We start from the raw sequence: 25,565 nt of genomic DNA, 5'->3' as shown, positions 1-25,565 counted from the left end.
AGAAAGAAAGAAAGAAAGAAAGAAAGAAAGAAAGAAAGAAAGAAAGAGAGAGAGAGAGAGAGAGAGAGAGAGAGAGAAAGAAAGAAAGAAAGAAAGAAAGAAAGAAAGAAAGAAAGAAAGAAAGAGAAAGAAAGAAAGAAAGAAAGAAAGAAAGAAAGAAAGAAAGAAAGAAAGAAAGAAAGGAAGGAAGGAAGGAAGGAAGGAAGGAAGGAAGGAAGGAAGGAAGGAAGGAAGGAAGGAAGGAAGGAAGGAAGAGAAAGAAAGAAAGAAAGAAAGAAAGAAAGAAAGAAAGAAAGAAAGAAAGAAAGAAAGAAAGAAAGAAAAAAAGAAAGAAAGAAAGAAAGAAAGAAAGACCACTTGACAAAAATAAGAGGCTTGTCAAAAGTTAAAAGGGAAATCTGGAAATGAGATGTGCATAGCGGATTTTGAAAAGCTCCAAAATATTCCTGGGGATCTAGAAGGACAAATGCTTGTGGAGGGTTGTGTGCATACCTCACAAAAGGCACAAGGCTCTATTTTCTCACCTCTAACACAACCTGAGGCCCTGTGCAAACAGGAAGTGAAGGTTAAGGCAGACATAAAATGCCAGAGCATTGAAGGCATACCCCAACACAAATACACACAGAAACTCTTGGCAAAATCTTGAACACTTACTGTTTCAAGGCTTTTTTAAAAAAATCATCCTGCAATTGTTAGCTGACCACTAAGTTCACCAAGCAGAGACTTCAATAGCTACATATAACAAAAAAATACAAATTTTATAGAATTAGTCCAGGAAAGTCACTAAACAAAAAAAAAAAAAAAAAAAAAAAAAAAAAAAATTTTAAAAAATAATTCAAGAAAGTCACTAAAAAAAAAAAAAAAAAAAAAAAAAATAGCAAAAACAAATAGCAACTATAATAAATCCTGGGGTATGAAGATACCACATTGTATTGCATAAAATTCCAGTTTTTGACAACAAAAATAATTACAAGATTTTCTAAGACACAGGAAGTATGGCCCATACACAGGAGTAAACAGCCATTAATAGGTCCTACCCCTGAGGACTCTTAGATGTTAAACTTACTAAACAAAGAATTAAAATCATCTACTATAAACATGTTTAAATGATTAAAGGAAATCATAGCTAAGGAATCAAAGAGAAAGATGACTCATCAAATAGAGAATATCAACAAAAGATTGGGTGATATATCTATATCTATATATCCAAATATAAATTTGGAATTGAAAAGTACATTAACCAAAAAAAAAAAAAATTCACTAGAGGAGCTGAAGACCATTTTTGAACTTGCAAAGTAGAATGGGCAAACATGAAGACAGGCCAATATAGACCATCCAGTCTGAGAAACAGAAATTTTTTTAAATGAAAAAAAACAAAACAGCCTCACAGATCCACAGAACACCATGAAAAGTAGAAATATATGCATGATGGGAATCTCAGAAGGAAAGCAAGAGAAGACAGAAAGAATGTTTGGAGAAACTATGGACAGACATTTCCCAAATTTGATGTAAAACATTCATCTATAGATCCAGGAAGCTCAACAATCCCAAAGTATGGTGAACATAAAGTGATCTATTCTTTTTTTTTTTTTTAAGATTTTATTTATTTATTTGAGAGAGAGAGTGTGAGTTGGGGGCAGGGAGGAGCAGAGGGAGAGGGACAAGCAGACTCTGCACTGAGCACAGAGCCTGACCTAGGGCTCAACCTCACAACCCTGAGATCATGACATGAGCCGAAATCAAGAGTTGGTCACTTAACCAACTAAGCCACCCAGGGACGCTGAGATCTATTCTGTCACATGGATAAATGATAGTCACACTGTCAAAAGACAAAGAGTAAAAATGCAGTATTGTTTATAACGTTTTTCCTCTTTTATATGAATTAAAAGATATGTGCATAAATTATGAAACTTTGTTAATGGGCTTTAATATATAAAAATATAACTTGTTTGACAATAATAGCACCAAAAATGGGAAGCAGAAAGGAACTAACTAAATAATTTTGTACATTATTGTACAATAAAGGAACTAATAATTTTGTACATTATTGTAATTAAATTGGTATTAATCTGAAGTAGGTTTTTTTTAATTTTTTAAAGATTTTATTTATTTGACAGAGAGAGACACAGCAAGAGAGGGAACACAAGCAGGGGGAGTGGGAGAGGGAGAAGCAGGCTTCCCACCAAGCAGGAAGCTTGATGTGGGTGGCACTCGCTCCCAGGACCCTGGGACCACGACCCAAGGAGAAGGCAGATGCTTAACAACTGAGCCACCCAGGCACCCTGAAGTAGATTGTTTTAAATTAGCATGCTAATTATAATTCCCATGGAAACCACTAAGAAAATTAATCCCAATAATATAATAGAAGAATCAACAAGGGAATTAAAATAGGACACTAGAAAATACCTATCACATTTTATAATAAAAAGTGAGTCAATTCATCAGGATGGCATATCAATTATAAATAAATATGCACCTAGCAGTAGACTTCAAAGTACTCAAGGTAAAAGCTTACAGAATTGAAGAAACGGACAATTAAAAAATAATAGTTTGAGACCTCCATACCCCACTTTTAATAATGGCTATAACAAAAAGAGAGAAGACCAAGAAGAAAATAGAAAAGTGTAACTAACACTACAAACCAACTAGACCTAACAAACATCTATAGAACACTCTACCCAAAAACAGAAGAATTCACATTCTTCTCAAGTGCACATGGAATAATTCTCCAGGATTGACCATATGTTAGGCCATAAAACTACAATGAATGTAAAATAACTGAAATCATACAATATAATCAATGGATTGATATTAAAAATCAATAACAGGGGCACCCAGGTGGCTCAGTTGGTTAAGCAGCTGACTCTTGATTTCAGTTCAGGTCATGATCTCAGGTCTTGGATCTAGCCCCATACCAGACTCTGCACTCAGCAGGGAGTCTGCTCTAGAATTCTCTCTCCCTTTCCCTCTGCCCCTCCCTCTGTTCTTTCTCTAAAATAAATAAACACATATTTTTAAAAAATCAATAACAAAAGGTAACATTGTATGTCAAGTACTTCAATAAATAAATAAATACCAGAAAATCAATAACTGGAAAAAAATTTAAGGAATTTACAAATGTGTGGAAATTAAGCAAAACACTTCTGAATACCAAAGGGTCAAAAAAAAAATCACAGGGAAAATTAGAATATATCTTATAGTAATTTACATATTTTAAGACTATGTTATTAGGTACATTTAAATTTAAGTTTATATTCTTATTGATTCCTTTATTATTATGAAACACTATGTTTTTCTGTAGTAATACCTTTTGCCTTAGAGTTTGCTTTACCTGATATCAGCGTAGCTACACCATTTTCCTTTGGTTATCATTTCCTATTATATTTTTCATACTATTACTTTCAACCTTTAATAGTCCTTATATTTAAGGTATATCTTTTATGAGCAGCATATGATTGATTATTATCTCTCTACTTTGACCATCTTTGTCATTTAATTAGAGTATTAATCCAACTACTTAAGTGTAATTATGATGTATTTGTATTTAAATGTAACTTCCTACTATATATTTCGTATTATACCATCTTCTTTTAGATTAATCAAGTGTTTATTATTCCACTTGCCCTGTCTATTATATTGTTAGTGATATATTTATTATTTTATTGGTTACCCTAAAATAAGAGATTCCAAGATTCATTCTTTGTTCACTGCAGTCTACTTTAAGTTTGTACATTTACAATTTCTTGGATAATATTTTTGTGTGTTATGTATGTTAATCCCATAGCTATTTTAAACCCCATAGTGCATTACTTACTATTATTTGTGTTTAGATTTACTCATTTACCATTCCCTGTGTTAATATTTTTCCTGCAGTTCCATGTTTAAATCTGAAAAAAAGAAATCCCTTTAGACTTTTGTAATGTACGTCTACTAGGAACAAATTTTCTCTGCTTTTGTTTGTCTGAAAATGTATTTCACATTCCTTTCTGATGAATATGTTCGTAGGCATAGAATTCTTGGTTGGCAGTTTTGGTCTTTCAGAACTTTAAAATGTCATTCCATTGTCTTCTGTATTCCATGGTTTCCATTAAAAAGTCAGCTGAAGTCTTTGCTCCTTTGAAAGTTTTATATATATATATATATATTTTCATCATTGTTTTTTAGATGTTTGACTGTGATACTCTAGATGTAGCTTCCTTGTATTTATCCTGCATGTGGTTTGTGGAGTTTTTGAATTCATGACTTGCTGTCTTTCATCAGTTTTGTAAAGTTAGTTGCCAATAGATTTGAAATGTTGCTTTTTTTCAATTCATGCTTTCCTGTTCTTCTGGGACTCCAATTATTGGTGTATCAAACTTTTAAATGCTGTTCCACATAGCTCTTATTTTCTCTTCCCTGTATTTTTCATCGCTTTTAATCTTTATACTTAAATTTGAACATTTTCTACTTCTCCCTTAGTTCACTATTCTCTCTGATGTGCCTAATCTATTATCAACCCATCTTATAATTTGTTTTAGTTCTTGTAACTTTTCCTTCTAGCATTTCCATTTGGTCCTGTTTTTTACACACTTGGTAATTTTTAAATTGGATGCTAAATGTCATGTGTGAAAATTTGCAAAGACACTACATGAAGTTATCCTTTTTCCAGAAAGGATTTAATATGCTCCAGTTATACAATGTATGGATTGATCACATTACTCAAGTCAATGCTGGGTTTCAGACTTTGTTAGTCTCATTGATTTCCAGTTTGTTCTAACTCTTAAAACATATCCTTTAATTATTAAGGAGTGGCATTCTTAGATTCTCCTCTAAAATCCTGAATTGTTTACTTAGGCTCTAGCACCTTGGTGGTTTCTAAATTTTCATCTCTGTCTCCCAAGTTCTATGAGGCTGCCAAAATCTCTGCTTAGCTATTTAACATCCAAGCTATTCCTTCACACTTAGTTTCTCTGCATTTTACCCTGCACAGTTTACGAGTCAGCACATGCCTTAGGGGACATTATTCATAATTTTGAGCTCACTCCTCTGTGGTTTTCTCAACTCCTGGATATTAGTCTCTCAAGTCCCAATCACCTCGGTAGCCTCAAACTATAGCATCTTTCTCCCTAACCCAGTGAGACTGCCATAAGCCCAGGCTGACACTTTCGTATTGGCCTCCATTATCCATGCCAGGAATCTGCCAATACAAGTGAAAAGCTGAAGTGAATGTGGGGCTCAACTCATTACAGTTTTCTCTTCTCTGGGATCTTGGATCCTCCAGTACTGGCTTCCTTAGTTCTTCTCTAGTGACTTCAAATAGTTATATATATTATTTTTAAATAGTTGTTCTCAACAGGAGTTAAAATATTACAAGCTATTGTATCTTAGCTAGAAGTGGAAGTCGAATCATTCACTTTTAATTTGCAATTTCCGTAATCTCTACTTTCAATATAGTCTTTCATTTGTGGTTTTAAAACTGGAGAGTTAAAACTGAATCAGAAAAAGTATGTACCTGGATGAACTTGGAATAAGAAAAATGAGTCAGGAAAGCATTTATTCAAATATTAAATAAAATTTATATAATTGCTGTTTATCTATGGTTAGCCTAAATAACAAAGGGAAATGGATTCCCGAATTATGTAGGTATTAGTCTAATACTGCAAATTCACATTCTGTATATCCCAGGTCTAATGTCAGTATTGAACAACAAAATTAAAACACCCTTTTGGTTTTATAAGTATAAAACTTAGTATCTTTCTGTAGCATATATTTTGTATTACTTTTTGAATTTCTAACATATATTGCCTCTTTATGGAAAGGTAAGTTTGACAGTTTGGCATGTAAGTTTTTTTTTAAGTGAAAGAAATAGGTCTCCTTACTATGTTGTGTAGGTCTTCTGGATGGGATGTGCTCCATTTAGAGCTCTGTTTCCTGCTTGGAGGGGCAATTAATATGCTTACTACTTGAGAAACAGCATGGCTCATTGGACTAAGCTTTGAGTCAGTAGTTTCGAGTTATAATCCTACTTCTGCTACTGATTCAATTTATGTCCCTGGGCAAACCATTTAACCTTTGCATTTGTTCACCTAAAAAATGGGATAAAATTATCACTTATTTGCACGAGTAGCTAGTAATAACTGATTTTGACTATAAAGAAATGCATACAATATATTGTGACTAGTTAAAATTACTACAAACATTCCTACAATTCAGTTTCCCCTAAAGCCTCAGTATTGTTTTGATTAAAATTCTTCTGATCTAAGTTAAAATGAAGCACAGTAAAGTGCAGTTAAGTGTTTTAATTTGCATGCTTAAACAGATGGGAAAATCCAGTGTAGTTTAGCCAGAGAAAAAAATTTTTTAGAAATAAAGAGAAAAATAATTTTTGTTTCCCCACTGTTTTTTAATTATAAAAGTATTATCTGTTATACACATGTATTATTCTCTATTGCCTAAGTGCAAAAATTCACATTTACACACAATAATAACAATAAACTCACATCTACTCTTTCCTTATTTATAATTCTTTAGAAATTGAGTTGTAATAATAATTATTGTTAAATTTTATAATTTTATCTCAACACAGAATTTTTTTAAAATGCCCTCACCATATCATAAAAGGGAGCAAATATTCAGATAATTCCTTTGCCTGGTACTTTGCATAATACATGCTTCTGAAAAATGTGAAGATTGACTTTTTTTAATACAGAGAAATTTAAAATATGCTTGTACTTAGGAAAGTTTCCATTGAAAGGAAGCCTTAAAAAGAATGCCTTTAAAAATATAATAAATCATCCTCAATTTATTTCATAAATTTAAGTTTAATTTAAAATAGAGGACAATAAATTGACTCTCTTTACCATGTATCTCCTTACAACTCTTTTTTTAAAGATATTATTTACTTGAGATAAAGAGCAAGCCAGAGAGAGAGAGAGCATGAGCTGGGAGGAGGGAGGGAGCAGGGCAGACGGAGAGGGAGAAACAGGCTCTCCACTGAGCAGGGAGCCCAATGTGGGGTTCGATCTTAGGACCCTGGGATCATGACCTGAGCCAAAGGCAGATGCTTAACCTACTGAGCCACCCCAGCATCCCTCCTTATAACTATTTCTAATACACTTGCAGTTTCTCTGAGACTCATTTTTTTAATCTACAAAATGCTAATTATATTATCAAAGCTACTTATTTAACAAAGTTGTAATGAAAATCAAGTAAGTATGCATAACAAAACTTTGAAAACCATTTGTCTTGTTGAAGATAACATTGAGGAACACTGTCATCCAACAGACTCCAAGAAACATCTCCGTGTTTTTGAAGTCTTAAAATGTTTTTACTCACTTGTCTGATATTTGTCACCATTCTTGGTAGTTTCAACCTTCTGATCACTGGATGCTTTGACATCCCATTTTTGGATCTCCTCATTGCCAGTGACCATTTTCTTCTATCACAGCAATGGTAACTCCTTGGCCAGACACAACTCCCCTCCAAAATCTTGAATTCTTATTCTTAGATCTTAGCTCCTATCCTTCAAGTTGCTTAAATATTGACCAGGAAGTAACAAATCCTCTTAATGGTGCCAGCCAGCCTTCTGATCCATTGCTCCTATCACTCCCCTACCCACAACAGCCTCTTCTAGACTACATTTTGTTCCTGCCCAACTCAAAATTCCTTTATTCAGTGTTTCAATTCAATTCCCATACCTTTCTTGTTTTTCTTTTCCTCAAAATCACTTACTTAACAAACCCAACCATGGTAGAACTCAATCAACTGCCTGACAGCTCTGTGCCTGAAAGCCCCCTGTGCATTTCAGGAAATAACCACACACACAGCTGGATAGACTGGAGTAATGACAAACATGATCTCCAACCTCAAATAGGTAATCAACCCTGAGAATTCTACTATAACTCTTTGCTCTCCAACCTCAATTAGGACTATTTCACAACTTTTCATCACGCCTCTTCCACTTTAAGCTAGAAACTTGCTTTATAATTTGTGGAAATTAGAGCTCTCACTGTAAATACCATCACCCTCGTGTCTAGTTCTACAAACTTACCTGCTTCTGCTTGCACTTCCTTCCTCCTGCCTGCCTCAATCTGGTTTCTGCTGAAATGACTATCAAGGAGATGGATTCTCTCTCCATGATGCCACATCCAATGGCTCCTTAATTTTTTGCTCTTCAATTTATTGATGTCTCCATAGGACTCAATATTGTTCCTATCTCCCTTTTGTAGTACACTCTCATGTATGATATCTTTCTCAGTTTTTATCTCATCTCTCTGGCTGCTACTTTTTCATCCCCTTTCCTGGCTCTTACTCCTCCACTTGCTAAATTTCTTCTCTGTCCACTCTCTATTTGGATGCTTTCATTCATTTCCATGGCCTTAAATCCCACTTATGTGCTGATAATTTATATCCACGGCATTGCCTATTCCTCCGAACTTCGGTCACATCCAATTGCTTACCTGATATCTCCATTTAGATGTCTTGCAGGCATCTGAAATTTAACGTTTTCAAAATAGAGTTTTTTCATTATTCGTCTCTCTTCTGCCTTCTCTATATTCCCTCCAAATCTCTCCCATCTCAACAAATGACACTACCTCTGCATATTTGCTTAAGAAAAAAGTAGGAGTCATCCAATTCATCAGCAAATTCTTCTTCCAAAGTATATCTTGAGTCTGTCCACTTCTTTACATATTAGTTCACAGTACCATAATCACTTGCCTGACTTACTACAACACTTTTCTTACTAGTTTCTCTGCTTTCTCTGGTAATTTCTTGCAACCTGTTCTTCATATAAGAACAAGAATAATCTTTAAGGACCTAAGTTAGAACACATAACTTCCTTACTTAAAAACCTCCAATGGCTTGATGCTTCACTTTGAATAAAATCCAACAAACTTACTTTGGCCTATAAGATATTGTTGTCTGGGGCTTGTATTCCTCTTTCTCCTTATTCATATCACTGTATTCATAGCCACGAGAATTTCCTTTCAATTTCTGGAACACATCATAGGCTTTGTACATACTGTTCCTCCTTAACTAGCTCCATTCATGGCTATCTCCTTTTCATCTTGTGGGTTCAGCTTAATGCCACTTCCTTAGTAAGTCCTTCCTGAGTCATTCTCTCTAAATAGTGTACTTTTCCTCACCAATTCCACCACGCTTCTTTATCTCAGCACCCTGTCTGCTTTTATAAATAATCCTTCCCATTTCATAATTACTTGTTTAACTGCTATTTTTCTGTCTTCCTTATGATACTATAAGCTCAATGAGGGCAGAGATGATATCCATTTCTTTTATCACTATACAACCAACACCTAGGACAGTCCTGCAGCTAGTTGAATAAACTTGTTGAATAAATAAATACCACAGATAAAGATGGATAATGTGATGAAAATGATTGATTCTTTTTTTTTTTAAAGATTTTATTTATCTGTTTGACAGAGAGAGACACCGCAAGAGCGGGAACACAAGCAGGGGGAAGTGGGAGAGGGAGAAGCAGGCTTCCCGCCGAGCAGGGAGCCCGATGAGGGGCTCGATCCCAGGACCCTGGGATCATGACCTGAGCTGAAGGCAGATGTTTAACGACTGAGCCACCCATGCACCCGAAAATGACTGATTCGTGTGCAGTCTTGCATCACAGAACATTTTAGGACTATAGCATCAAAGTTTTATTCAAGATTTCAAGCATTTGTCGAAATGGATGGAGAGCACTATTTTTGAGGGAGAGTCTTAGGTATATAGTCCATTTTCTACTCCAGTGCCTCTCAACTTATCTATGGTGAATTCCCAATCTATGAGACTTTTATAAAATGCAATAAAACTGAATTATCAAAAACATGAAATAAAAACAAAAACAAAATATAAGCCCACTTGTTTTTATTAACTTTAACATTATTCTGTTAAGTTTTTACTATATATATATATATATATATATTTTTTTTTTTTTTTTTTTAAGAGAGGAAGGGAGAGAGGGGAAGGGGAGACGGAGAGAATCTTAAGCAGGCTCCATGCCCAGTGTGGAGTCCGACCCTGGGCTCTGTCTCCTGACCCTGAGATCATGACCCTGAGATCCTGACCTGAGCCAAAATCAAGAGTCAGCCACTTAACCGGCTGAGCCACCCAGGTGCCCCTCTATAGAACTTTTTAATCAGTTGTCAATGTCTATGCTAATCTCATTAAAGATCATTAACAAAGTTTGAGACCAACATTGGTCTGAGAACTGCACTTTTGAGTAGTGTTTTACTCCAACTTGAATGAATGATGAGGTCATTGGGATTGATTTGTGCACTGTATCTCAAAGCTCAGTCTATCCTCTGTTATAGAAAGAAGAGTTGAAAAGTATTAAAAATAAAACAAAGCTAAGAAATAAAAGTTATAAAATTTATAAAACAGTTGAAGAATTTAGAAGTAAAATAGAAAATTATTAGAAACTAAAGTTCTCATATTGTAGAAATTAAACAGAAAACTAAGTCTCTGTGGTCATGAATATAAATTGCAGGGTGGGAAAATACCTTCCCCAGATACCTTGACTGGAGTTTGAAGGAGGTGAGAGTGGAGAAAAGTCAAATATTACCCTTGGGATGTTCCACAGGAAACAATTGGTTGTTATTTCTATTACTAGTTTGGGTTAATACAGCCTTTTTATCAAAGTGCTAGACACATTATTTCTACCACAATTAGTTTCTCCTAACTCTTCTCATTTTCCTGCCCTAAAGTATTCTGCCTTAATGTTTCGTGCCTCATCCATTCCCACATCCTTATTCTTCTCATTATGTCTCCCCTCCCACTCCACCATTGGCATAGTGCGATGCTACGACTAGACCTAAGTAAAAAGGGAGGAATAACAGTAGCAAAAGCTAGGATATAGGGAATTTAATTCCCACCTTGAGCATTTAGGGAGAAGAGAATGTTCATTGGAGATATGCTATTATTTGCCTTCCTTTGACTTACCACATTACCAAGTTTTTCCCCATGTATTATGCCTTACAGCATTGGTATATGAGAAATTCATTACTTATGCCACTTCAGGAAATGTTATTTGAAATTTGAACACAGGAGTAGACTTTTATAGGACCTTTATAGTATACTTTTATATACTTATACAAATGTATACTTTTATAGTGTATAGAAAGCAGCAGAAATACTTTTAAATCCTTCATCTAACGGAAATCCAACATCCTTCATACTCCAAAGGAATTTAGTCATCTTTCTGAAGATGAAGAGAGATTGGCATGTCTACGCTTACACGTGGCTGTTGGTATGTCCAAAGGTAGGTGAATATCTTACAGTGAATTTTTTCACAATATCTGGCATACCATCCAATCTCAAAGGCAAGTTCAAATCTGGCCTAATTCAATTCCAGCCCTATTTCAGAGCTGAAGATTTAAACTTAAGCTATACCTTTTTGAGCCATACAAGTTCCTAACAAAAAAAAAAAAATCATCCTTTATTTTGGAAGCGGTCTAGAACACTTGTTTACCGCGGTCTCCTCATCTAGCCAACACACACTTGAATTTCTAGATTAAATTGGCCTCTCAAGATTCTTCCAGCTGGGAAAGACTTGCAGTTCAATTGAATTTCTTGTCAGAACTCTGGACCTGAAATTCTAGCATTCGAGTGGCTCTAAGACGGGGTTTCTGGTATGGGGATTGAGTGATGTTAGCTAAAGATGTCTGACACATAATTGTCTAACGCTCTGGCAGACCAGAGTTCCTTTCAGGTTTCCCTTCCCTTTCTTCTCCTTCCTTCCTAAACTCAGCTTGCACAGCTTGCGCTGTTAGAGAGATGTTGGATTTGTAGATTAAGAGAAAGTGATTCTAGAAATAGGAAAGAAAGAGGGGCAGTAGGGTTACCTGCAGCTACCTCTGTCTTCTTTTTAAGCTTTGGAATTCCAGTGGGAATTAGTCATACTCTCATGTCTTATTAGGTTAAATTATTTTTGAGTTTTTAAAAATATACAGAGGATGGGGGATTTTAGGAACAAAATAGGTAACTACTGTTACTGGATATTAATAACTTCTCCCATGGGGTTAAACTCTTTATAAGAATAGTGAGGGCTTCAACTTGTTGCTCCCCTTTCATACTACAGAAAAATGATTTCCTTCTTCTCTTACATTCTTTTCCTGGCAAATTTTGGTGGTAAATAAGGAATACATTTTCGAGTTTTAGTCCTAATACTGGTTATTCCAGTTATTCCACTTGCTCTGGTTTCACAATTCAAGAAATATGGAAGTGATGCAGAGAAAAGACAACAGTGAGGCCTGATCCAGGGTATAACCGACATCAAATTCCTGAATGAACTAAATACACTCTTCCATTCCAGAAACATTAGTGGCAACTTCTCGTGCAAGTAGAGAATGAAAAGAGGGTTTATATCTATTCCTCTAACCAGCTCATAAAGTCCAGAGAATTACATAATATGAGATCATTTAGACACCTTGAAGACCAACTTGGAACTTTTCTTAACTGTTGCACAATAGCAGTCAAATTCTGAGCACCACAACTTGAGAACTGGAAATCTTGGAAAGAGTTTAAAGAGTCATAGTAATTACTAATAACCTTGACAAGTTGTAGAAATGGGCAGATAATTACAGGATGAACTTAATAGACAGAAATATAGAGTAATTTAGAGGAAGAGAAAAATAAAACACTATAAATACAAAGGAGAAGGCTTGGCTTTGTGGGAAAAATGTGGGATTCAGTAAACCACCAGTAAAACATGAGTTAGCCATACGGTACAGTTGCTTTATTATTTTTTATTAATAAAAATAAAAAATTTGTAGAGTACATGCAAGAATATTGTATCTAAGAAAAAGGCAGTAATCCCCTAGTCATCTATGCAATTATTTAGTAACCACCTATCACATCCTAGACACTTTGAGTGCTGGCATAAAATGGAGAAGACATAGGATCCCTACCTTCACGGAGCTCGCTAACGTGTGGCAAATGAGAAAGCTAGTACCTTTAACACTGTCTTTAGTTTGTATTCTGTAGCCAACTTCAAGTACAGCAAATACTGTGAGTTCCTTGAGGTAGGGATCCTATTTTTACATTTGGGATCCCATTCTGTGCCTAGCACAGCATCTTGTAAACAATCAACTTGGATTAAGGGGTAAAAATAAGCCCCCCCCAAAAAAACTAAAATTTGAAAAAGTAAACACTTGTCTGACCATCAAATCTCTTTGGCCCCTAATGTTTGCGAACCTATTACGTGCAGAACAGTTCTCAACACAACGCTTTGTGTATAAAAGGGATGGTAGCAATGGACTCAAGTTGCACACGGTGATAATTGCCATGGGCATTCTCCTGACCGGGTTGACAGCCCATCCTCCGCGAGTTTTTTTTCCCTTCTTTTCTCTTTTAGTCGAAAGACAAAACGCTTAAGCTGTAGCTACAGGGGTGGGACGCGGAGCTTAGACTTGGGGGCACAGCCACCACCAGCTCGCGCGCACTGAGCTCGCTAGGGCAGCTCTGCGGGCGCGGCGGGCCGGCTCACACCCCTGGCTTCTCAGCGCCCGGAGTCTCCGCGCGGACGAGGCGTCCCCCCAGAGGAAAGACAGGGCGCCGCAGACGCCCCTCGGAGTCACCGGCCACCCGCCCCGCCTCAGGCTCCTGTTCCTCTTGCGTTCCCATTGATCAGGCGGGTGTACGTTCCAGAGAGGCCAGTGGGGCGCGATTAGAAAACCAGGCGCTCCACGTCCCCGACCGCATCTAGTCACCCACCCACTCCAGCCCCACAGCCCAGCAGGCCAAGCAGGCCGGACGCCGAGGCCTCGCGGTAACGAGCCTCCATCCGCCCCGCCTCCTCGCCCTCCAGCCGGCCCCGCCCTCGCACTCACCCCTCCCCCGCTCCCGCCTCACTTCCCCGGCAATCTCCTCGCGCTCCCGGCCCGGCACGCGCGCTGCGCCCGGCCGCCGCTGCCGCCGCCGCCGCCGCCGCCGCCGCCGCCGCGGTCGCCGCGGTCGCCGCGGCGGAGCGTTTCTCCGCGGTGCCTGGCTTCCAGCTTCGGGCCGGAACCGGAAGTCTGGGGGGCGGGGCCGGCGGAGGCCAGGGGACCGAAAACGCGGCCGAGCCCGGAGCCCGGAGCCGGAGCCAGAGCCTGGACCAGAACTTGGCCGCCGCTTGCACCGCTGCCGCCGCCGCCGCCCGCTGCTCCTTCCCTGCGCCACAGCTGCCTCGGCCGGCACGGCCCCGAGCTCGGCCGCCACTGGTCCGTGGACTTTGGGTGTCCGGGTTGAAGGTCGGTCCGGACGTCGGACCCAGCTCGGTTCCCGGACTGTCCGGGCGGCAGCGGACGCCACCGCCGCCGCCTCCTCGTCGCCTCAGCCTGGCGTTTTGTTCCGAGAGACCCGAGAGGCGAGCGGAGCTGACAGTGATTTTGACAGTGATTTAAACCCGCTTTTGTTGTTGTTGGCTTTTCGTTGTTTGGTTTTGTGTGTTGTGCGTGTGTGTGGCGGTTTTCCCCCCGTGGTGCCTTTTTTTTTTTATTGTTGTTCTCTCTTTCCGCCCCCCCCCCCTTTTTTTTTTTTTTTTTTAACCCCGTGAACGTTTTTTTGGTCGGGGCTTCCGAATATGTTTTATGACGGTTGATTTTACACCAGGAGGTTTGTCTCCGAGGAAGACCCAGGGAACTGGATATCTAGCGAGAACTTCCTACGGATTCCCCGGCGCCTCGGGAAAATGGGAGCTGCTGCAAAGTTGGCGTTTGCCGTCTTTCTTATCTCTTGTTCTTCAGGTAGGTGCATGGAGAGCGGCGCGGCGGGGCTGCTGCTTGCCGCTGCTGCCGCCGCCGCTGCTGCTGGCGGCCGCGGTTGTTGTTGGCCGCGGTTGTTGTTGGGTCGGCGAGCTCCAGTGGAGCCGGGGGACGTTTTTCCCGACCCGGAGCCCCTCGGCTGCGACCCCCCAGGTCTGATTGTGATCTGGAAATCTCCATGAATTTTTCTCGTTTTGAGTTACGTTGGCGAGCTGATAAGAGTGACTGCTCTGTTGTGGAAGTGAGAAAGTCATGGTTTGTGGCCGTAACATTGGATGACAGCGCTGGTCGGGTTGCAGTTAAGCCACAAATACCACAAGTGACAATCTGTGCAAAGGTTTGAGACCCGAAAGGCGTTTTCCAAAATGTCATTTAGTGTAGCATTCTCGGAAATAAGGGTGTTTTATTTTAATCGTCTTTTAATTAGTGCTTCACCAGTGACTATCACGACAGAGATCTAGCGAGTTATTACTTAATTTTGACCGTGAGAAACAATGCATCATATCAGCAATTTCATCTGGGTCTCCCCTTACGTTTTCTTCAACTTCACTGTCCAGCAGTGTTAAAAATAGTTGTAGTTGTTGTTGTTGGAGTATTAACAATAACCCAGCGCAGAAGAGGTATGCCGCTGTGTGTTGGTAATGTGCTGGCTTTCAACCACCATTTATGTCCTCTTTTCTGGCATAGATTTTGCTTACCTACGGAATACTTATTTTAAACGCGTTGTATTGAAGCATTGTTTTTGGTTTAGAGCAGCCATTTGAGATTGTTCATACTGTCAAATACATTATAGTCATAAAATAGGTTTTGGCCCAAGGCTGGAAGAATAATTTGGTCTCTTTATATTTGAAATTTTGATTTTTGTGAGAACGTTCTATGCTTGCAACCAGTGGTTGGAAAACTGTCTAGTCTTTTGTATTTGAAATTCTGTAAATGAATACAACCTAGCTCAAAGGTGTGCAAATGTACATAACAGGAGAGTTGGTATGATAGATGAAACAATTTTAAAGTCGCAATGGATCTGTTTATCATAAAATTAAATATTCAGTTACTAGGTTGTGAGAGAGAGAATTATAGGGGGGGAACGAATTGACAGGTTTCATGGCCATGTCTTTATCTCATTTGCTACAGGGAAATCAGAGGGTGTTAGTCTTTTCTTTGTGTACCTCTGTGGTGTGTGTGTGTGTGTGTGTATGTGTGTGTGTCCATCCTCCCAACCCCCTCTTTTAATAGAATCTTTTGTAATGTATAGAATTTTGCTGAATGGTACATTTCCTTGTGGTTAATAAATGGATAAAGTCTAGTCTTATGTCTGTGGTGGTATTGATCAGTTCCGGGTGGGCTAAATGTGTTGTGAAATGGCGATCATTGCCAGAGATTAACCAAAGAATCATGTCTGTTTAAATGGAAGAAGGAACATGCTTAAGGCATGCTGACAGTTCTTTTTGTGCACGGTTTGGGGAGGAAGATAAACAATGGTGTCTGTGAAATGAATGAATACCTTGATAACATTAAACCCCTTGCTTTTGTGACATGACTTAACTGTGTAGTTTTTTATTTTTCCGGTAGTACTCTCTCTCCTGTGTTCCTGTATGTTCTGGTTGGTGAACTCCTCTTTTTCATATCCCTTTCTCTGATCTCCTGCCCTTGAGGAGGAGGGGCATCATGGCTACTGACCAAGGAATTGTGGACATTATTCCCTCCCAAACCCACCTGAGTCACACTAATTGGTGAAGGAGGTTATTCTTGAGCAGTCTCAAGGTACTACTTCTGGAGAAGCAGGCTGTCGCTACAGATCTTACAGCTTCCTCTGCTTGGTTTAGAAGTAAAGAGAATCGAGCATTAGTTTTTTGTAGGATTATTTTCCGTGGGCCAGGAGATTAATGGCTAAAATTTTGAAATACAGTAATTTTCTTGCTATAGAGCATATACATATATAGCACGCAGAATTACATAAAACTGATAATAAATATTGTTGCATAGTTTTTTTTTCAAATAATTCCTAGTTGAACTAAAATATAATTCTATTGAAGATAATTGAAATCATCTTAAAGACTTTAATCCACATTTCTGTATGAAGATTTTTAGTACTTAAAATATCTGATTTTTTAAAAGGCTTTTGTTATGAATCAAATGAACTCGAAAAGATTATTATATTTCTTTTCCTAATTGATTTTTCTATGTAATATGTAATCTGGCATGCTGGAAGCATCAGAATGGCTATTTTTATGAGAATTTAAAAATTTCTCAAGTTGTCGGTTTTTATTCCTGGCTATTTGATTTCTTTTTTTTAAGCGAATGAAAGATGGTAGTAAAGAGCTGTTGTATTTCAGGTTTTTAGGATGGATGTTTACTGTTTTCTTTAGTATTTTGCAGACTTTGATTTTTCAGTTTCCATCCCATGGTATATATACTGGAGGCTCTTTTTGCAGACTATTCCTGTAGGATATGGCCAAGTATGTAATTTCTTAATGTAATTCCAAGGGAAGCATTTTTGAGTTTTGCCCTCATCCTCAAATGCCTACAGATTTCTTCTGTATTTGAATTTTTTAATTCTTCTTGTCCTTCCTCAAATTTTGTTTCAAAACACAAATGTATTTCTTAGATTATTTTTGTTTGTTTTTAAGGCATTGTGGCTAATTTGTATCTTTCTTCACCATTTGTTAAACTGTGAGTTTGATACTTGCTCTAGTACTTAGGTTTACCCTACCTAGAATGATGCAGCTATTGTATTTGAGTTGCACTGAATAAGTTGAGAATTTGTTTGGGTTTCTGTGGGAACTGGAGCAGTTTGGTCCATATAGTTGATGAAATAAGAAATGGAAATAAAGTAATTATGTGTATTTCCTTTACTTCAGCTAGGCAATTGTGTGTGCGTGTGTTCACGCGCTCCTGTGTATGTTTCTGTGAGTGAGTATATGTGCGGTTGGAGGGAGAATTGGCAGTGCAGTGACTCTTCTGGGACTCGGCTGAACTTTGGCTAATAAGTGATAGTTATTAAATGCTTTGTTTTCTACAGGCAGAATTTCTTAAATGTAGTCCGTGATCAAATTCAAATACAATATATTGGAACATCAGACTTCTCCCCCACCAATTCTTGTTGAATTTTTTTCTATTTATAAGCCAGTAGTTCTCAAGCTTGGGTGTCTTTTGCTCCCTGCCCCTGCACCTCTTCCCCAGGGAACATTTGAAGACATTTTTGGTTTTCACAACTCTGGAGGATGGTATGGCTGCTGCTAATCATCCCGTAATGCACAGGACACCTTACACAGTAAAGAGTTATCTGGCTTAAAATGTCAATAGTGTTGAGGTTGAGAAGCCTTATTTTAAACTCTTCATTTTTAAAAGTATTAGTATATTAGTAAAAAGGTCCTGCTTCCCACTCCCACAGTCAATCATCCAAATTTTACAAGGATATGCTATTGATCTTCAGGTAACTTTGTATTGAGAGCTTTCATCTTTTCATTATCTTTTAAAATTAGAATGATTATATTAGAAAAACAGACTGTAGGTGTACACATTATTTCATCTTAATGTACATTAATAAAAATATTTTGCTGAGTTATGAATAAACTCTCCAAACCCATTGTTTTGCTATGATGGAGAGCCCATGAAAACTGTATATTCCTGAATAGGATGAATAATTGGTCAAAGTATCAGGTTTAATTATATTTGCTTTTGATCCAGTAGTCTCTCTGCTGTGATAATCATCTTTAAGGATATTTCCTTTTATCCTTATTAAAATCATTGTCTGGACTGTGTGGTGGCAGCAGGGTTGTGTGTGTGAGAGAGAGAAAGAGGGAGAGACAGATCAACATGGTGCAGGAAAGTTTTGTAAGTTTCGTATGGAAGAACTATGTACACTATTACATGTCCCTGAAAGGTTTCAGAGTATAAAATCAGGTTTTTTTTAAAGGATATTATTTCTTCTTCTTTTCTTTTAGCTAATTTTAATTTGAAGAAAGTTTTCAAGTGGTTTCCTAATTACATAATTTTCTGGAGAATCATTGGCTGGTTTTTGGTTATCATTAGACTCGTTTAGGCTATACTAATTAATATTCTATGATCTATCACAGACCCTTGTCCTTTTTAAGGTTAAAATTTGACCATAATTAATTAGTGCTTACATTGTTTTGAACTCTGGTTTTAAGGAAGTGAACTCAGCCAGGATAAGAATTAAAGTGAAAAAGTGTAAGTAACATTACACCATTGAAAGGAAAAATTCTGAAATCACTCCCACAAAAAGTATGCAAATAAGCCTCATACTATCTTGGTAACACACCTCTCCATACATATATATCTCTGGTACTACTGACATCTTCACCTTTTGGGTTCACTGTTTCATAAGAAATAAAGCATAACTAAACCAAATGAGATTTTAATAATCTCTAAAGTTCTTTAGATTCTAGAACTATTTTGTTGCTCTTTTACTTTTGTAAGCAGTGTACTCTTACTTCTCATCTTCGATGTCTCAAAAATCTGTGGATTATATTTGTCTTTTCATGCTTTCTTATGTTGCCACTTGACCTGCATGGTTCCTCTTAGATAGTAAGTTAGGTAAGGTTAGCAATGAATGATACTAGAGTCACTAGTACTCTTTCACTTTTTATTCCATATTCTATAACTCATAATTTCTTCCATTGCCTTTCATTATGCTTCCCATTCCACTTTATGCCTTCTTTGTTTATTCTTTTTTCCTTCTTTACGTCCCTGTATTGTAGCTTGCTTGTGGAACCCACTTGTTGCTTAGCATCAGAGGTAGCTCAAGAGGGCTCACACATGGTTTAAATGAAAACAGATGCAATTTAGAACGTTTAAGAATTGACCAGATAGTCTTTTCCACTGTTCTCTCATTTGTTGGTTTCTGGAATACCACACACACACTTGGGAGTAGTGTTATTTTTTGGAATCAAATGGCTTCAACTGTAGAGTGCTCTTACACTCCCCCCACCCAACTTTTTTTGATGCGGGGAGGGGCAAAGGGAGGGGAGAGAGAGAATCTTATGTGGGGCCCAACACAGGGCTCCATCTCATGACCTGAGCCGAAATCAAGAGTCTATCACTTAACCCACTGAGGCACCCAGGCGCCCCACTCTTACCCCCTTTTTAATATTCTAGTTTTCTTGAACTCTTTGCTGTTTTCAAAAAGTCTATCTTTTGTTATTATTCATTCATCATCTCTGTTTAAGCCAAAATTTGACCAGACCAGGGAATATATTTATTGCCACAGCTGGGACCACATCAAACTTCCTCTGTGGTAGATTTAATTTTGTTAGGTTATAATAGTCATGTCTAGACAGAACATTGATTTCAAATTGACTATTGAACATGAAAGTTCCAGGAATAGTGTATAGAGAAAGAAGAAGGAGAAGTCAAGAAGGTAAGAAAATAGATAGCAATTGACTTTCTGTCATTCTCCAACTGGATTTCTGTTAGTGACTTTCATATATCCAAATGCATCTAGTAGTTGCATTTTGTTTAATGAAGGGTCTAAAGGGAATGTATTGTTTCTGAGGTTGGATTTTTAAAAACTGTTAGAATGGGGGACTTAAAGGAAAAAATTTGGAGGTTCTTATGGATACTGGACAAGAATGTGATCACAGTGGTCAGTAGACTTTGTTTCTGGTGTCATCACTGCCACTGTCTAGCTCATCTATCATTTTTCTTACCTGAATTATTATAGTACTTTTCTAGTTAAGGACCTAGTTAAGACTAGGTCCCTGACACTACTTCCTCTTCCAGTCTGTCCACATTATGACTTCCAGATTGACCTCATTAAAAAAATAAATCTAAACATGTCACTTCTGCTTCAAACATTTCACCGTGAGTCACCTTTAGAGCATAAAATCTAAAGTCTTAGAAAGGCGTGTCCTTAGAATGGTGCTTTATCATTTGGTTCCTGCTTGTGTTCTCTAACCTCTTGGTATAGTGGCTAAGAAGATAGGCTCTGGGGTTAGACTTCACTGGTTTACATCCTGGCTTCATGGTTTAACCTTGGGCAAATCACTTCACCTTTTGTGCTTCAGTTTTATCATCTACAAAATGGGGATATTAATAGTGACTACCTCAGAGAGTGGTTTGAAGATTAAATATCACATAAATACTAGGTATTCTGCTGGGCTTCTCCTTAGCATGAGCCCTATATTCCAGCTATACAAACCTGACTTGCAGTTTTTTGAATGTGTTGTCCTTTATTGTATATCAGTATGGTACCTTTGTATAGGTTAGTTCTTCCTCCTTTACCTGGCTCACTCCTTATTTTGAAGACAGAAGTATCACCTTTTTAGAAACAGTTTTTCTGCCACCCAACCCAGATTGAGTTAGTTGCTTTCTGTTCTTCTAAATGACCTTGATTCCAGTAATCACTGCAAATGTTTATTTACCTCTATACATGTTAGACTGTGAGCTCTTCGAAGACATCTTCTCTTTATCTACAGACCCAGTCATAGAAACTGGCACACAGTAGGTGCTGAGGAAATGTTTAGTGAATGAATGAAGCGAATTTTTTTCATTTCTGGACTGGGGGTTTTGCTTTTATGTATTAAAGCAATAAACTTGGATTAGATTATTTCTGAACTTTTTTCCTCCTCTAAAAGCTTTTTGATTTTATAATCTTAAGATTAGAGTTTAGGGTATCCTTAAGTTCTCTTCATTTTTTTTTTTAAATGCTGTGTTTCTGATCCTTAGATTAAATCTTTTAATATAACTTGAATCACACAGGTTTAGAAGGCATTTTAGAGATCTTTAAGTTCTGTGGCTTTCAGCTTTTTTGTTCATAACCCATAGTAAGAAATACATATTGCATCATAACTCAGTTCCCATATACATAAATATGTATGTATAACAGAAATAGAAGTTTTGTGAACTCTTGCTGTGTGTAAGACTTTTATTTTTATATTCTGTTTCACTAAAAGAATTTTTTATTGTGATCCATTAATTAATTCAGTGATCAACTGATGGGTTCTAAACTCCAAAGAAGTAGTGACCTAGTTCAGCAATCCCTTATTCTCTCTACCCAGTTCTCTGAGAAGGAAGCTGCACAGTAAACCTGTGCAGTGAAAATTATGTGTACTGAAAAATGTGCTCATTGTTTAATCCATAACAGAGAATGTGTACTTAGGTACAGAATATAGAGAAAACTGATCCCGAGAGAACATGGACCTGCCCTGGCTGAGCTCTTCTCTCTTCTGGATTCTGTGGACAAATTAAGTATACACAAAGGTGCTAAAAGAAAATTAGATTGTAATTTTGAAGAGTTCAGATTTTTCATAATTTAGGAAAGGCTTGCTGGAGGACACAGATCCTAATAATAGGGGAAAAAAATGTCTTGGCAGTGGCTGAGAGGGATTTTCATCTTAATAAAGAAAAGGCACAAAATAGGATCCAGGAACACAGAGAGCATTCGCCAGTAAACTTGACCATGGATGGAAGGCAAGTGGAGATGAAGGTATTTTGACTAAATCTGGGGAAGAGATTTATGTGATGAGAAGATGTTTATAATTGCTTGAAGAAGTAAAACAATCTCATATGAAGGGGTTAAATCAGAGGAAAAGTAATTAAAACTAGGAGAGATACAGATATTGGTGGATGTCCCAAATGTATATATATGTAGAATATAGGATAGAAGAGCAGTTTGAAGATTAAAGTAGGATGGTAGTGCTACTAAATAAAATTGGTAAAGAAATACCAAACCAGAAGAAAATAGGAAGCATTTTCATAACTAAAGAAATTCTACAGACAGATATGGTTGTAGGTTATAAGCATGAATGAAAATAAAGACACAGATTTGGAAAAAATAAGAGTACATAGAAAAGATGAGCACATGTAGTATTCTTTTATGGGGCAGAGACACTATGATGGATATGACTTCATTGTGAAAAGAATTCTGAGCACTTGTGGCTCAGTATGTTGTTTGTGTTTAAATAATGGTCAGATTACAGTAATCGCAATTATTGCTCATACTGGCCATCCAGATTACATTCTCTGAAATCTACATAAGGCATTTTCCTTACAGTAAATTAATTATACTGTTGTATAGAAGTAGATTTAGAAACTTTTTTGACTTGGTAGATGTTATTCATGTCTGAATCCTAAACCTTTTCAATACTGTTGTTTTGGACTAGATATAAGCACTTTTTCCTTTGGTTGATTATTTTCTTAGTAGCTATAATCACATTGGGCATCATTTTATTCTCAAATTTGCTGAAGGAAATAAATGTAAAGCAATAAGATAATTATTAGAAGTTCCCATGAGGGAGTGGTTGCTTTTTAAAACATTTAAAAAAATGAACCATCTTTACATATTATAATAAAAGTAAGCCTATCCATATAGAAAACTTTGAAGGAGGAGAGTTTTCCTACTTATGAGTAGTAACTTTACAATATATATTTTACAGAAAGAAACCTTTATTAGGAAAAATCTGTTGGTCTTCACATCTTTATGATTATACATGATCTTCTCATCTGTATGATTATACATGATCTTCACTTCTTTATGATTATACATGATATATCAAGCTTCTTCCAAAGCATTATTTTAAGAGGAGGGGGCATGGATAAATTATGAGATCTTGGCAAGTTTCTAAAACTCTTAGATTAATTTTTTAGATTTGTAAACCAAGATGTATTTAATGAAGTAATATGCCATATAACACAGTAGCTGGTTCATAGTAGATATTGCATACACATAATTCATTTGTAACCTATCTTTAAGTCTTGTTAAGAATGTAGTGTATAAAACATTTAAAAATATAGATTCAGTTCTTGGGAGATATTTTTAAATTTCCTGTAAATTACATATCAGTTTATGTGAAATAATATTCTGACAAACGATTTAGCCAAAGAAAATATCAATATAGAGTGCCAAAAAGGAGCCAGGAAATATCTAGAACATTCAGATAAGATTTTTTTTTTTACAGAGTTCTTTAAGGTCTCGTTGTTGTAGCATGCATTAAAAGGAAACATTGGATAAATTTTCATTTCTATTTATTGGAACTTAAAGTATTTTCTTAGACAATTTCACTTAAAACTTAAGTGTTTTAAAATTTTTCATGTAGGGGCGCCTGGGTGGCTCAGTCGTTAAGTGTCTGCCTTTGGCTCAGGTCATGATCCCAGGGTCTTGGGATCGAGCCCTGCATCGGGCTCTCTGTTCCACGGGAAGCCTGCTTCTCCCTCTCCCACTCCCCCTGCTTGTGTTCCCTCTCTCGCTGTGTCTCTCTCTGTCAAATAAATAAATAAAATCTTTAAAAAAAATAAAAAAATAAAAATAAAATTGTTCATGTAAGAGTAAAGTCTTGAAAGATTTCCAGGTCTGTTTTTGGTTAACAGCTAAAAGCTTTGAAAACATAATCATTCAAGTTTTGGGATCAATATTTTAAATGTGATATAATAGTATCTTGGACTAAAACTTAAGAATCTCATTCAAAGTTCTACTTTGCTACTTACTCTTCTTTGACCTCGGCAATCACTAAGACCTCACTTTACTCATCTTTAAATTACAGAGGATGAAATAAGTATTCATTTATTAACAAATGTTGAACTACATGCTAGACACTGCTAAGTGCTTGGGATGCAGCAGTGAACAAGACAGATATGATTATGTGCTTATGGAGCTTACAGTCTTAAAGTCAGTAGCCAAGTGAATAAAATAATTACAGATCGTCATATGAGTTCTGACAGAAGCAAACAGGGTACTCACAGGATAGCTATTGGCTTCACATCCATACCACAAATCTCTAGTTACTTAGCTTATCTACCTATTTATTGTCTGCACTTTCCACTATGGGAATATAAGCTCTTAAGAGGGGTGTGTCACCTTTTTCATAGTATCCTCTGGGGATAGCAGTTTCTGGCCCAAAGTAGAAGCTCAATAAATGCCTGCCTGCCTGCTTGGAGAAGTGAATGCAGACTTGGGACTGGAGAGATAGACAGGGACCAGATCATTCAGGGCTTTGATCTAATGTGGGAAGGAGTTAGAATAAAATCCAATGGGCAGTGGGAAAGCAAAGAGTTATAAGGAGGAGCTAAATATGGGTTATATGTTAATATCACTTGGGCAGCTATCTGGAGAATAAACTGGAGGTGTGTAGGAGTGAAGAGGTGAGAGTAGGAGGCTGTTACATCAACCTAAACTAGAGAGACTCTCCAAGACCCCTTCTAGCTTTGAACATTCTCAGTATTCTAAAGCTTGCCTACACTTAACCAGTCTTCCTCTCAGATTTTCTTAGTCACCCCGTATTTATCCTACTTATTATTTCTTAAAAAGAAATGGATAGGCTTATTGTGCACCTGAAAACTTTGAATACAACATCTCAAAAAAAAAAACCTAAAAAAAGAGATAATAAAATGCAGACCAGAGTTTATTGAATTTTTGTGGCAAGTTCCTATATTTAGATTTTGTGCATTTGCTAATTTATATTCTTATTTACTAAGCATTCCTATTTCTCTGTGAAACTTTACTCCTTTTCATATGCCTATTTTTTCACAAGATCATCTCTTTATTTTAAACATGTAATGTATTGCTGGTACGGTTGAAAATTCAAAAGTAGAAACAGTATATTTTGTATCTTAATTCTTAGGAATTTGATATCTTCACAGGTTATCAAGGTCTTAAAGGCTGAAAGGATAGTTAATACTATGGGTTCTTATTTTTACTGAGGGCTATGGCCTCTAACTCTTAAGTAGTCAGCTTGAATATTTTTATCTGTGAAAGATTTCAAGCCTGTACTGTTGGTAGGAGGGGGAGGTGGTGCTTGGCACAGGGAAATCAACTCTATATTGGCAGAAGTTCAGCAGCATCATCTCTGACTAGGAAAAACTGTATTATTACATAGA

General features: G+C 37.1%; 1 protein-coding gene across 3 annotated transcripts in view; it reads left to right on the top strand.

The window, feature by feature from the left end:
• Positions 1–13,994: 13,994 nt before the first annotated feature.
• Positions 13,995–25,565, top strand: part of ACVR2A (activin A receptor type 2A) — an 84,850-nt gene continuing 73,279 nt past the window's right edge. For 2 of the 3 annotated variants that reach the window (XR_012375719.1, XM_073884262.1), the window contains exon 1: positions 13,995–14,714. Coding sequence is in view for 2 of the 3 variants with exons in the window: in XM_073884262.1 (XP_073740363.1) it covers positions 14,660–14,714 (55 nt within the window). In the remaining variant the exon portion in view is untranslated. The remainder of the gene's footprint in view (positions 14,715–25,565) is intronic. The other variant, XM_073884270.1, reaches the window with a different exon arrangement.

Source organism: Callorhinus ursinus, unplaced genomic scaffold (assembly GCF_003265705.2).
Source record: "Callorhinus ursinus isolate GAN/ISIS: 27379988/994484 unplaced genomic scaffold, GSC_fseal_2.0 scaffold2, whole genome shotgun sequence".
In the NCBI taxonomy this organism is placed as follows: Eukaryota; Metazoa; Chordata; class Mammalia; order Carnivora; family Otariidae; genus Callorhinus; species Callorhinus ursinus.
Note: the sequence above shows the minus strand (reverse complement) of the source record. Positions and strands in the feature narration are given on the sequence as shown.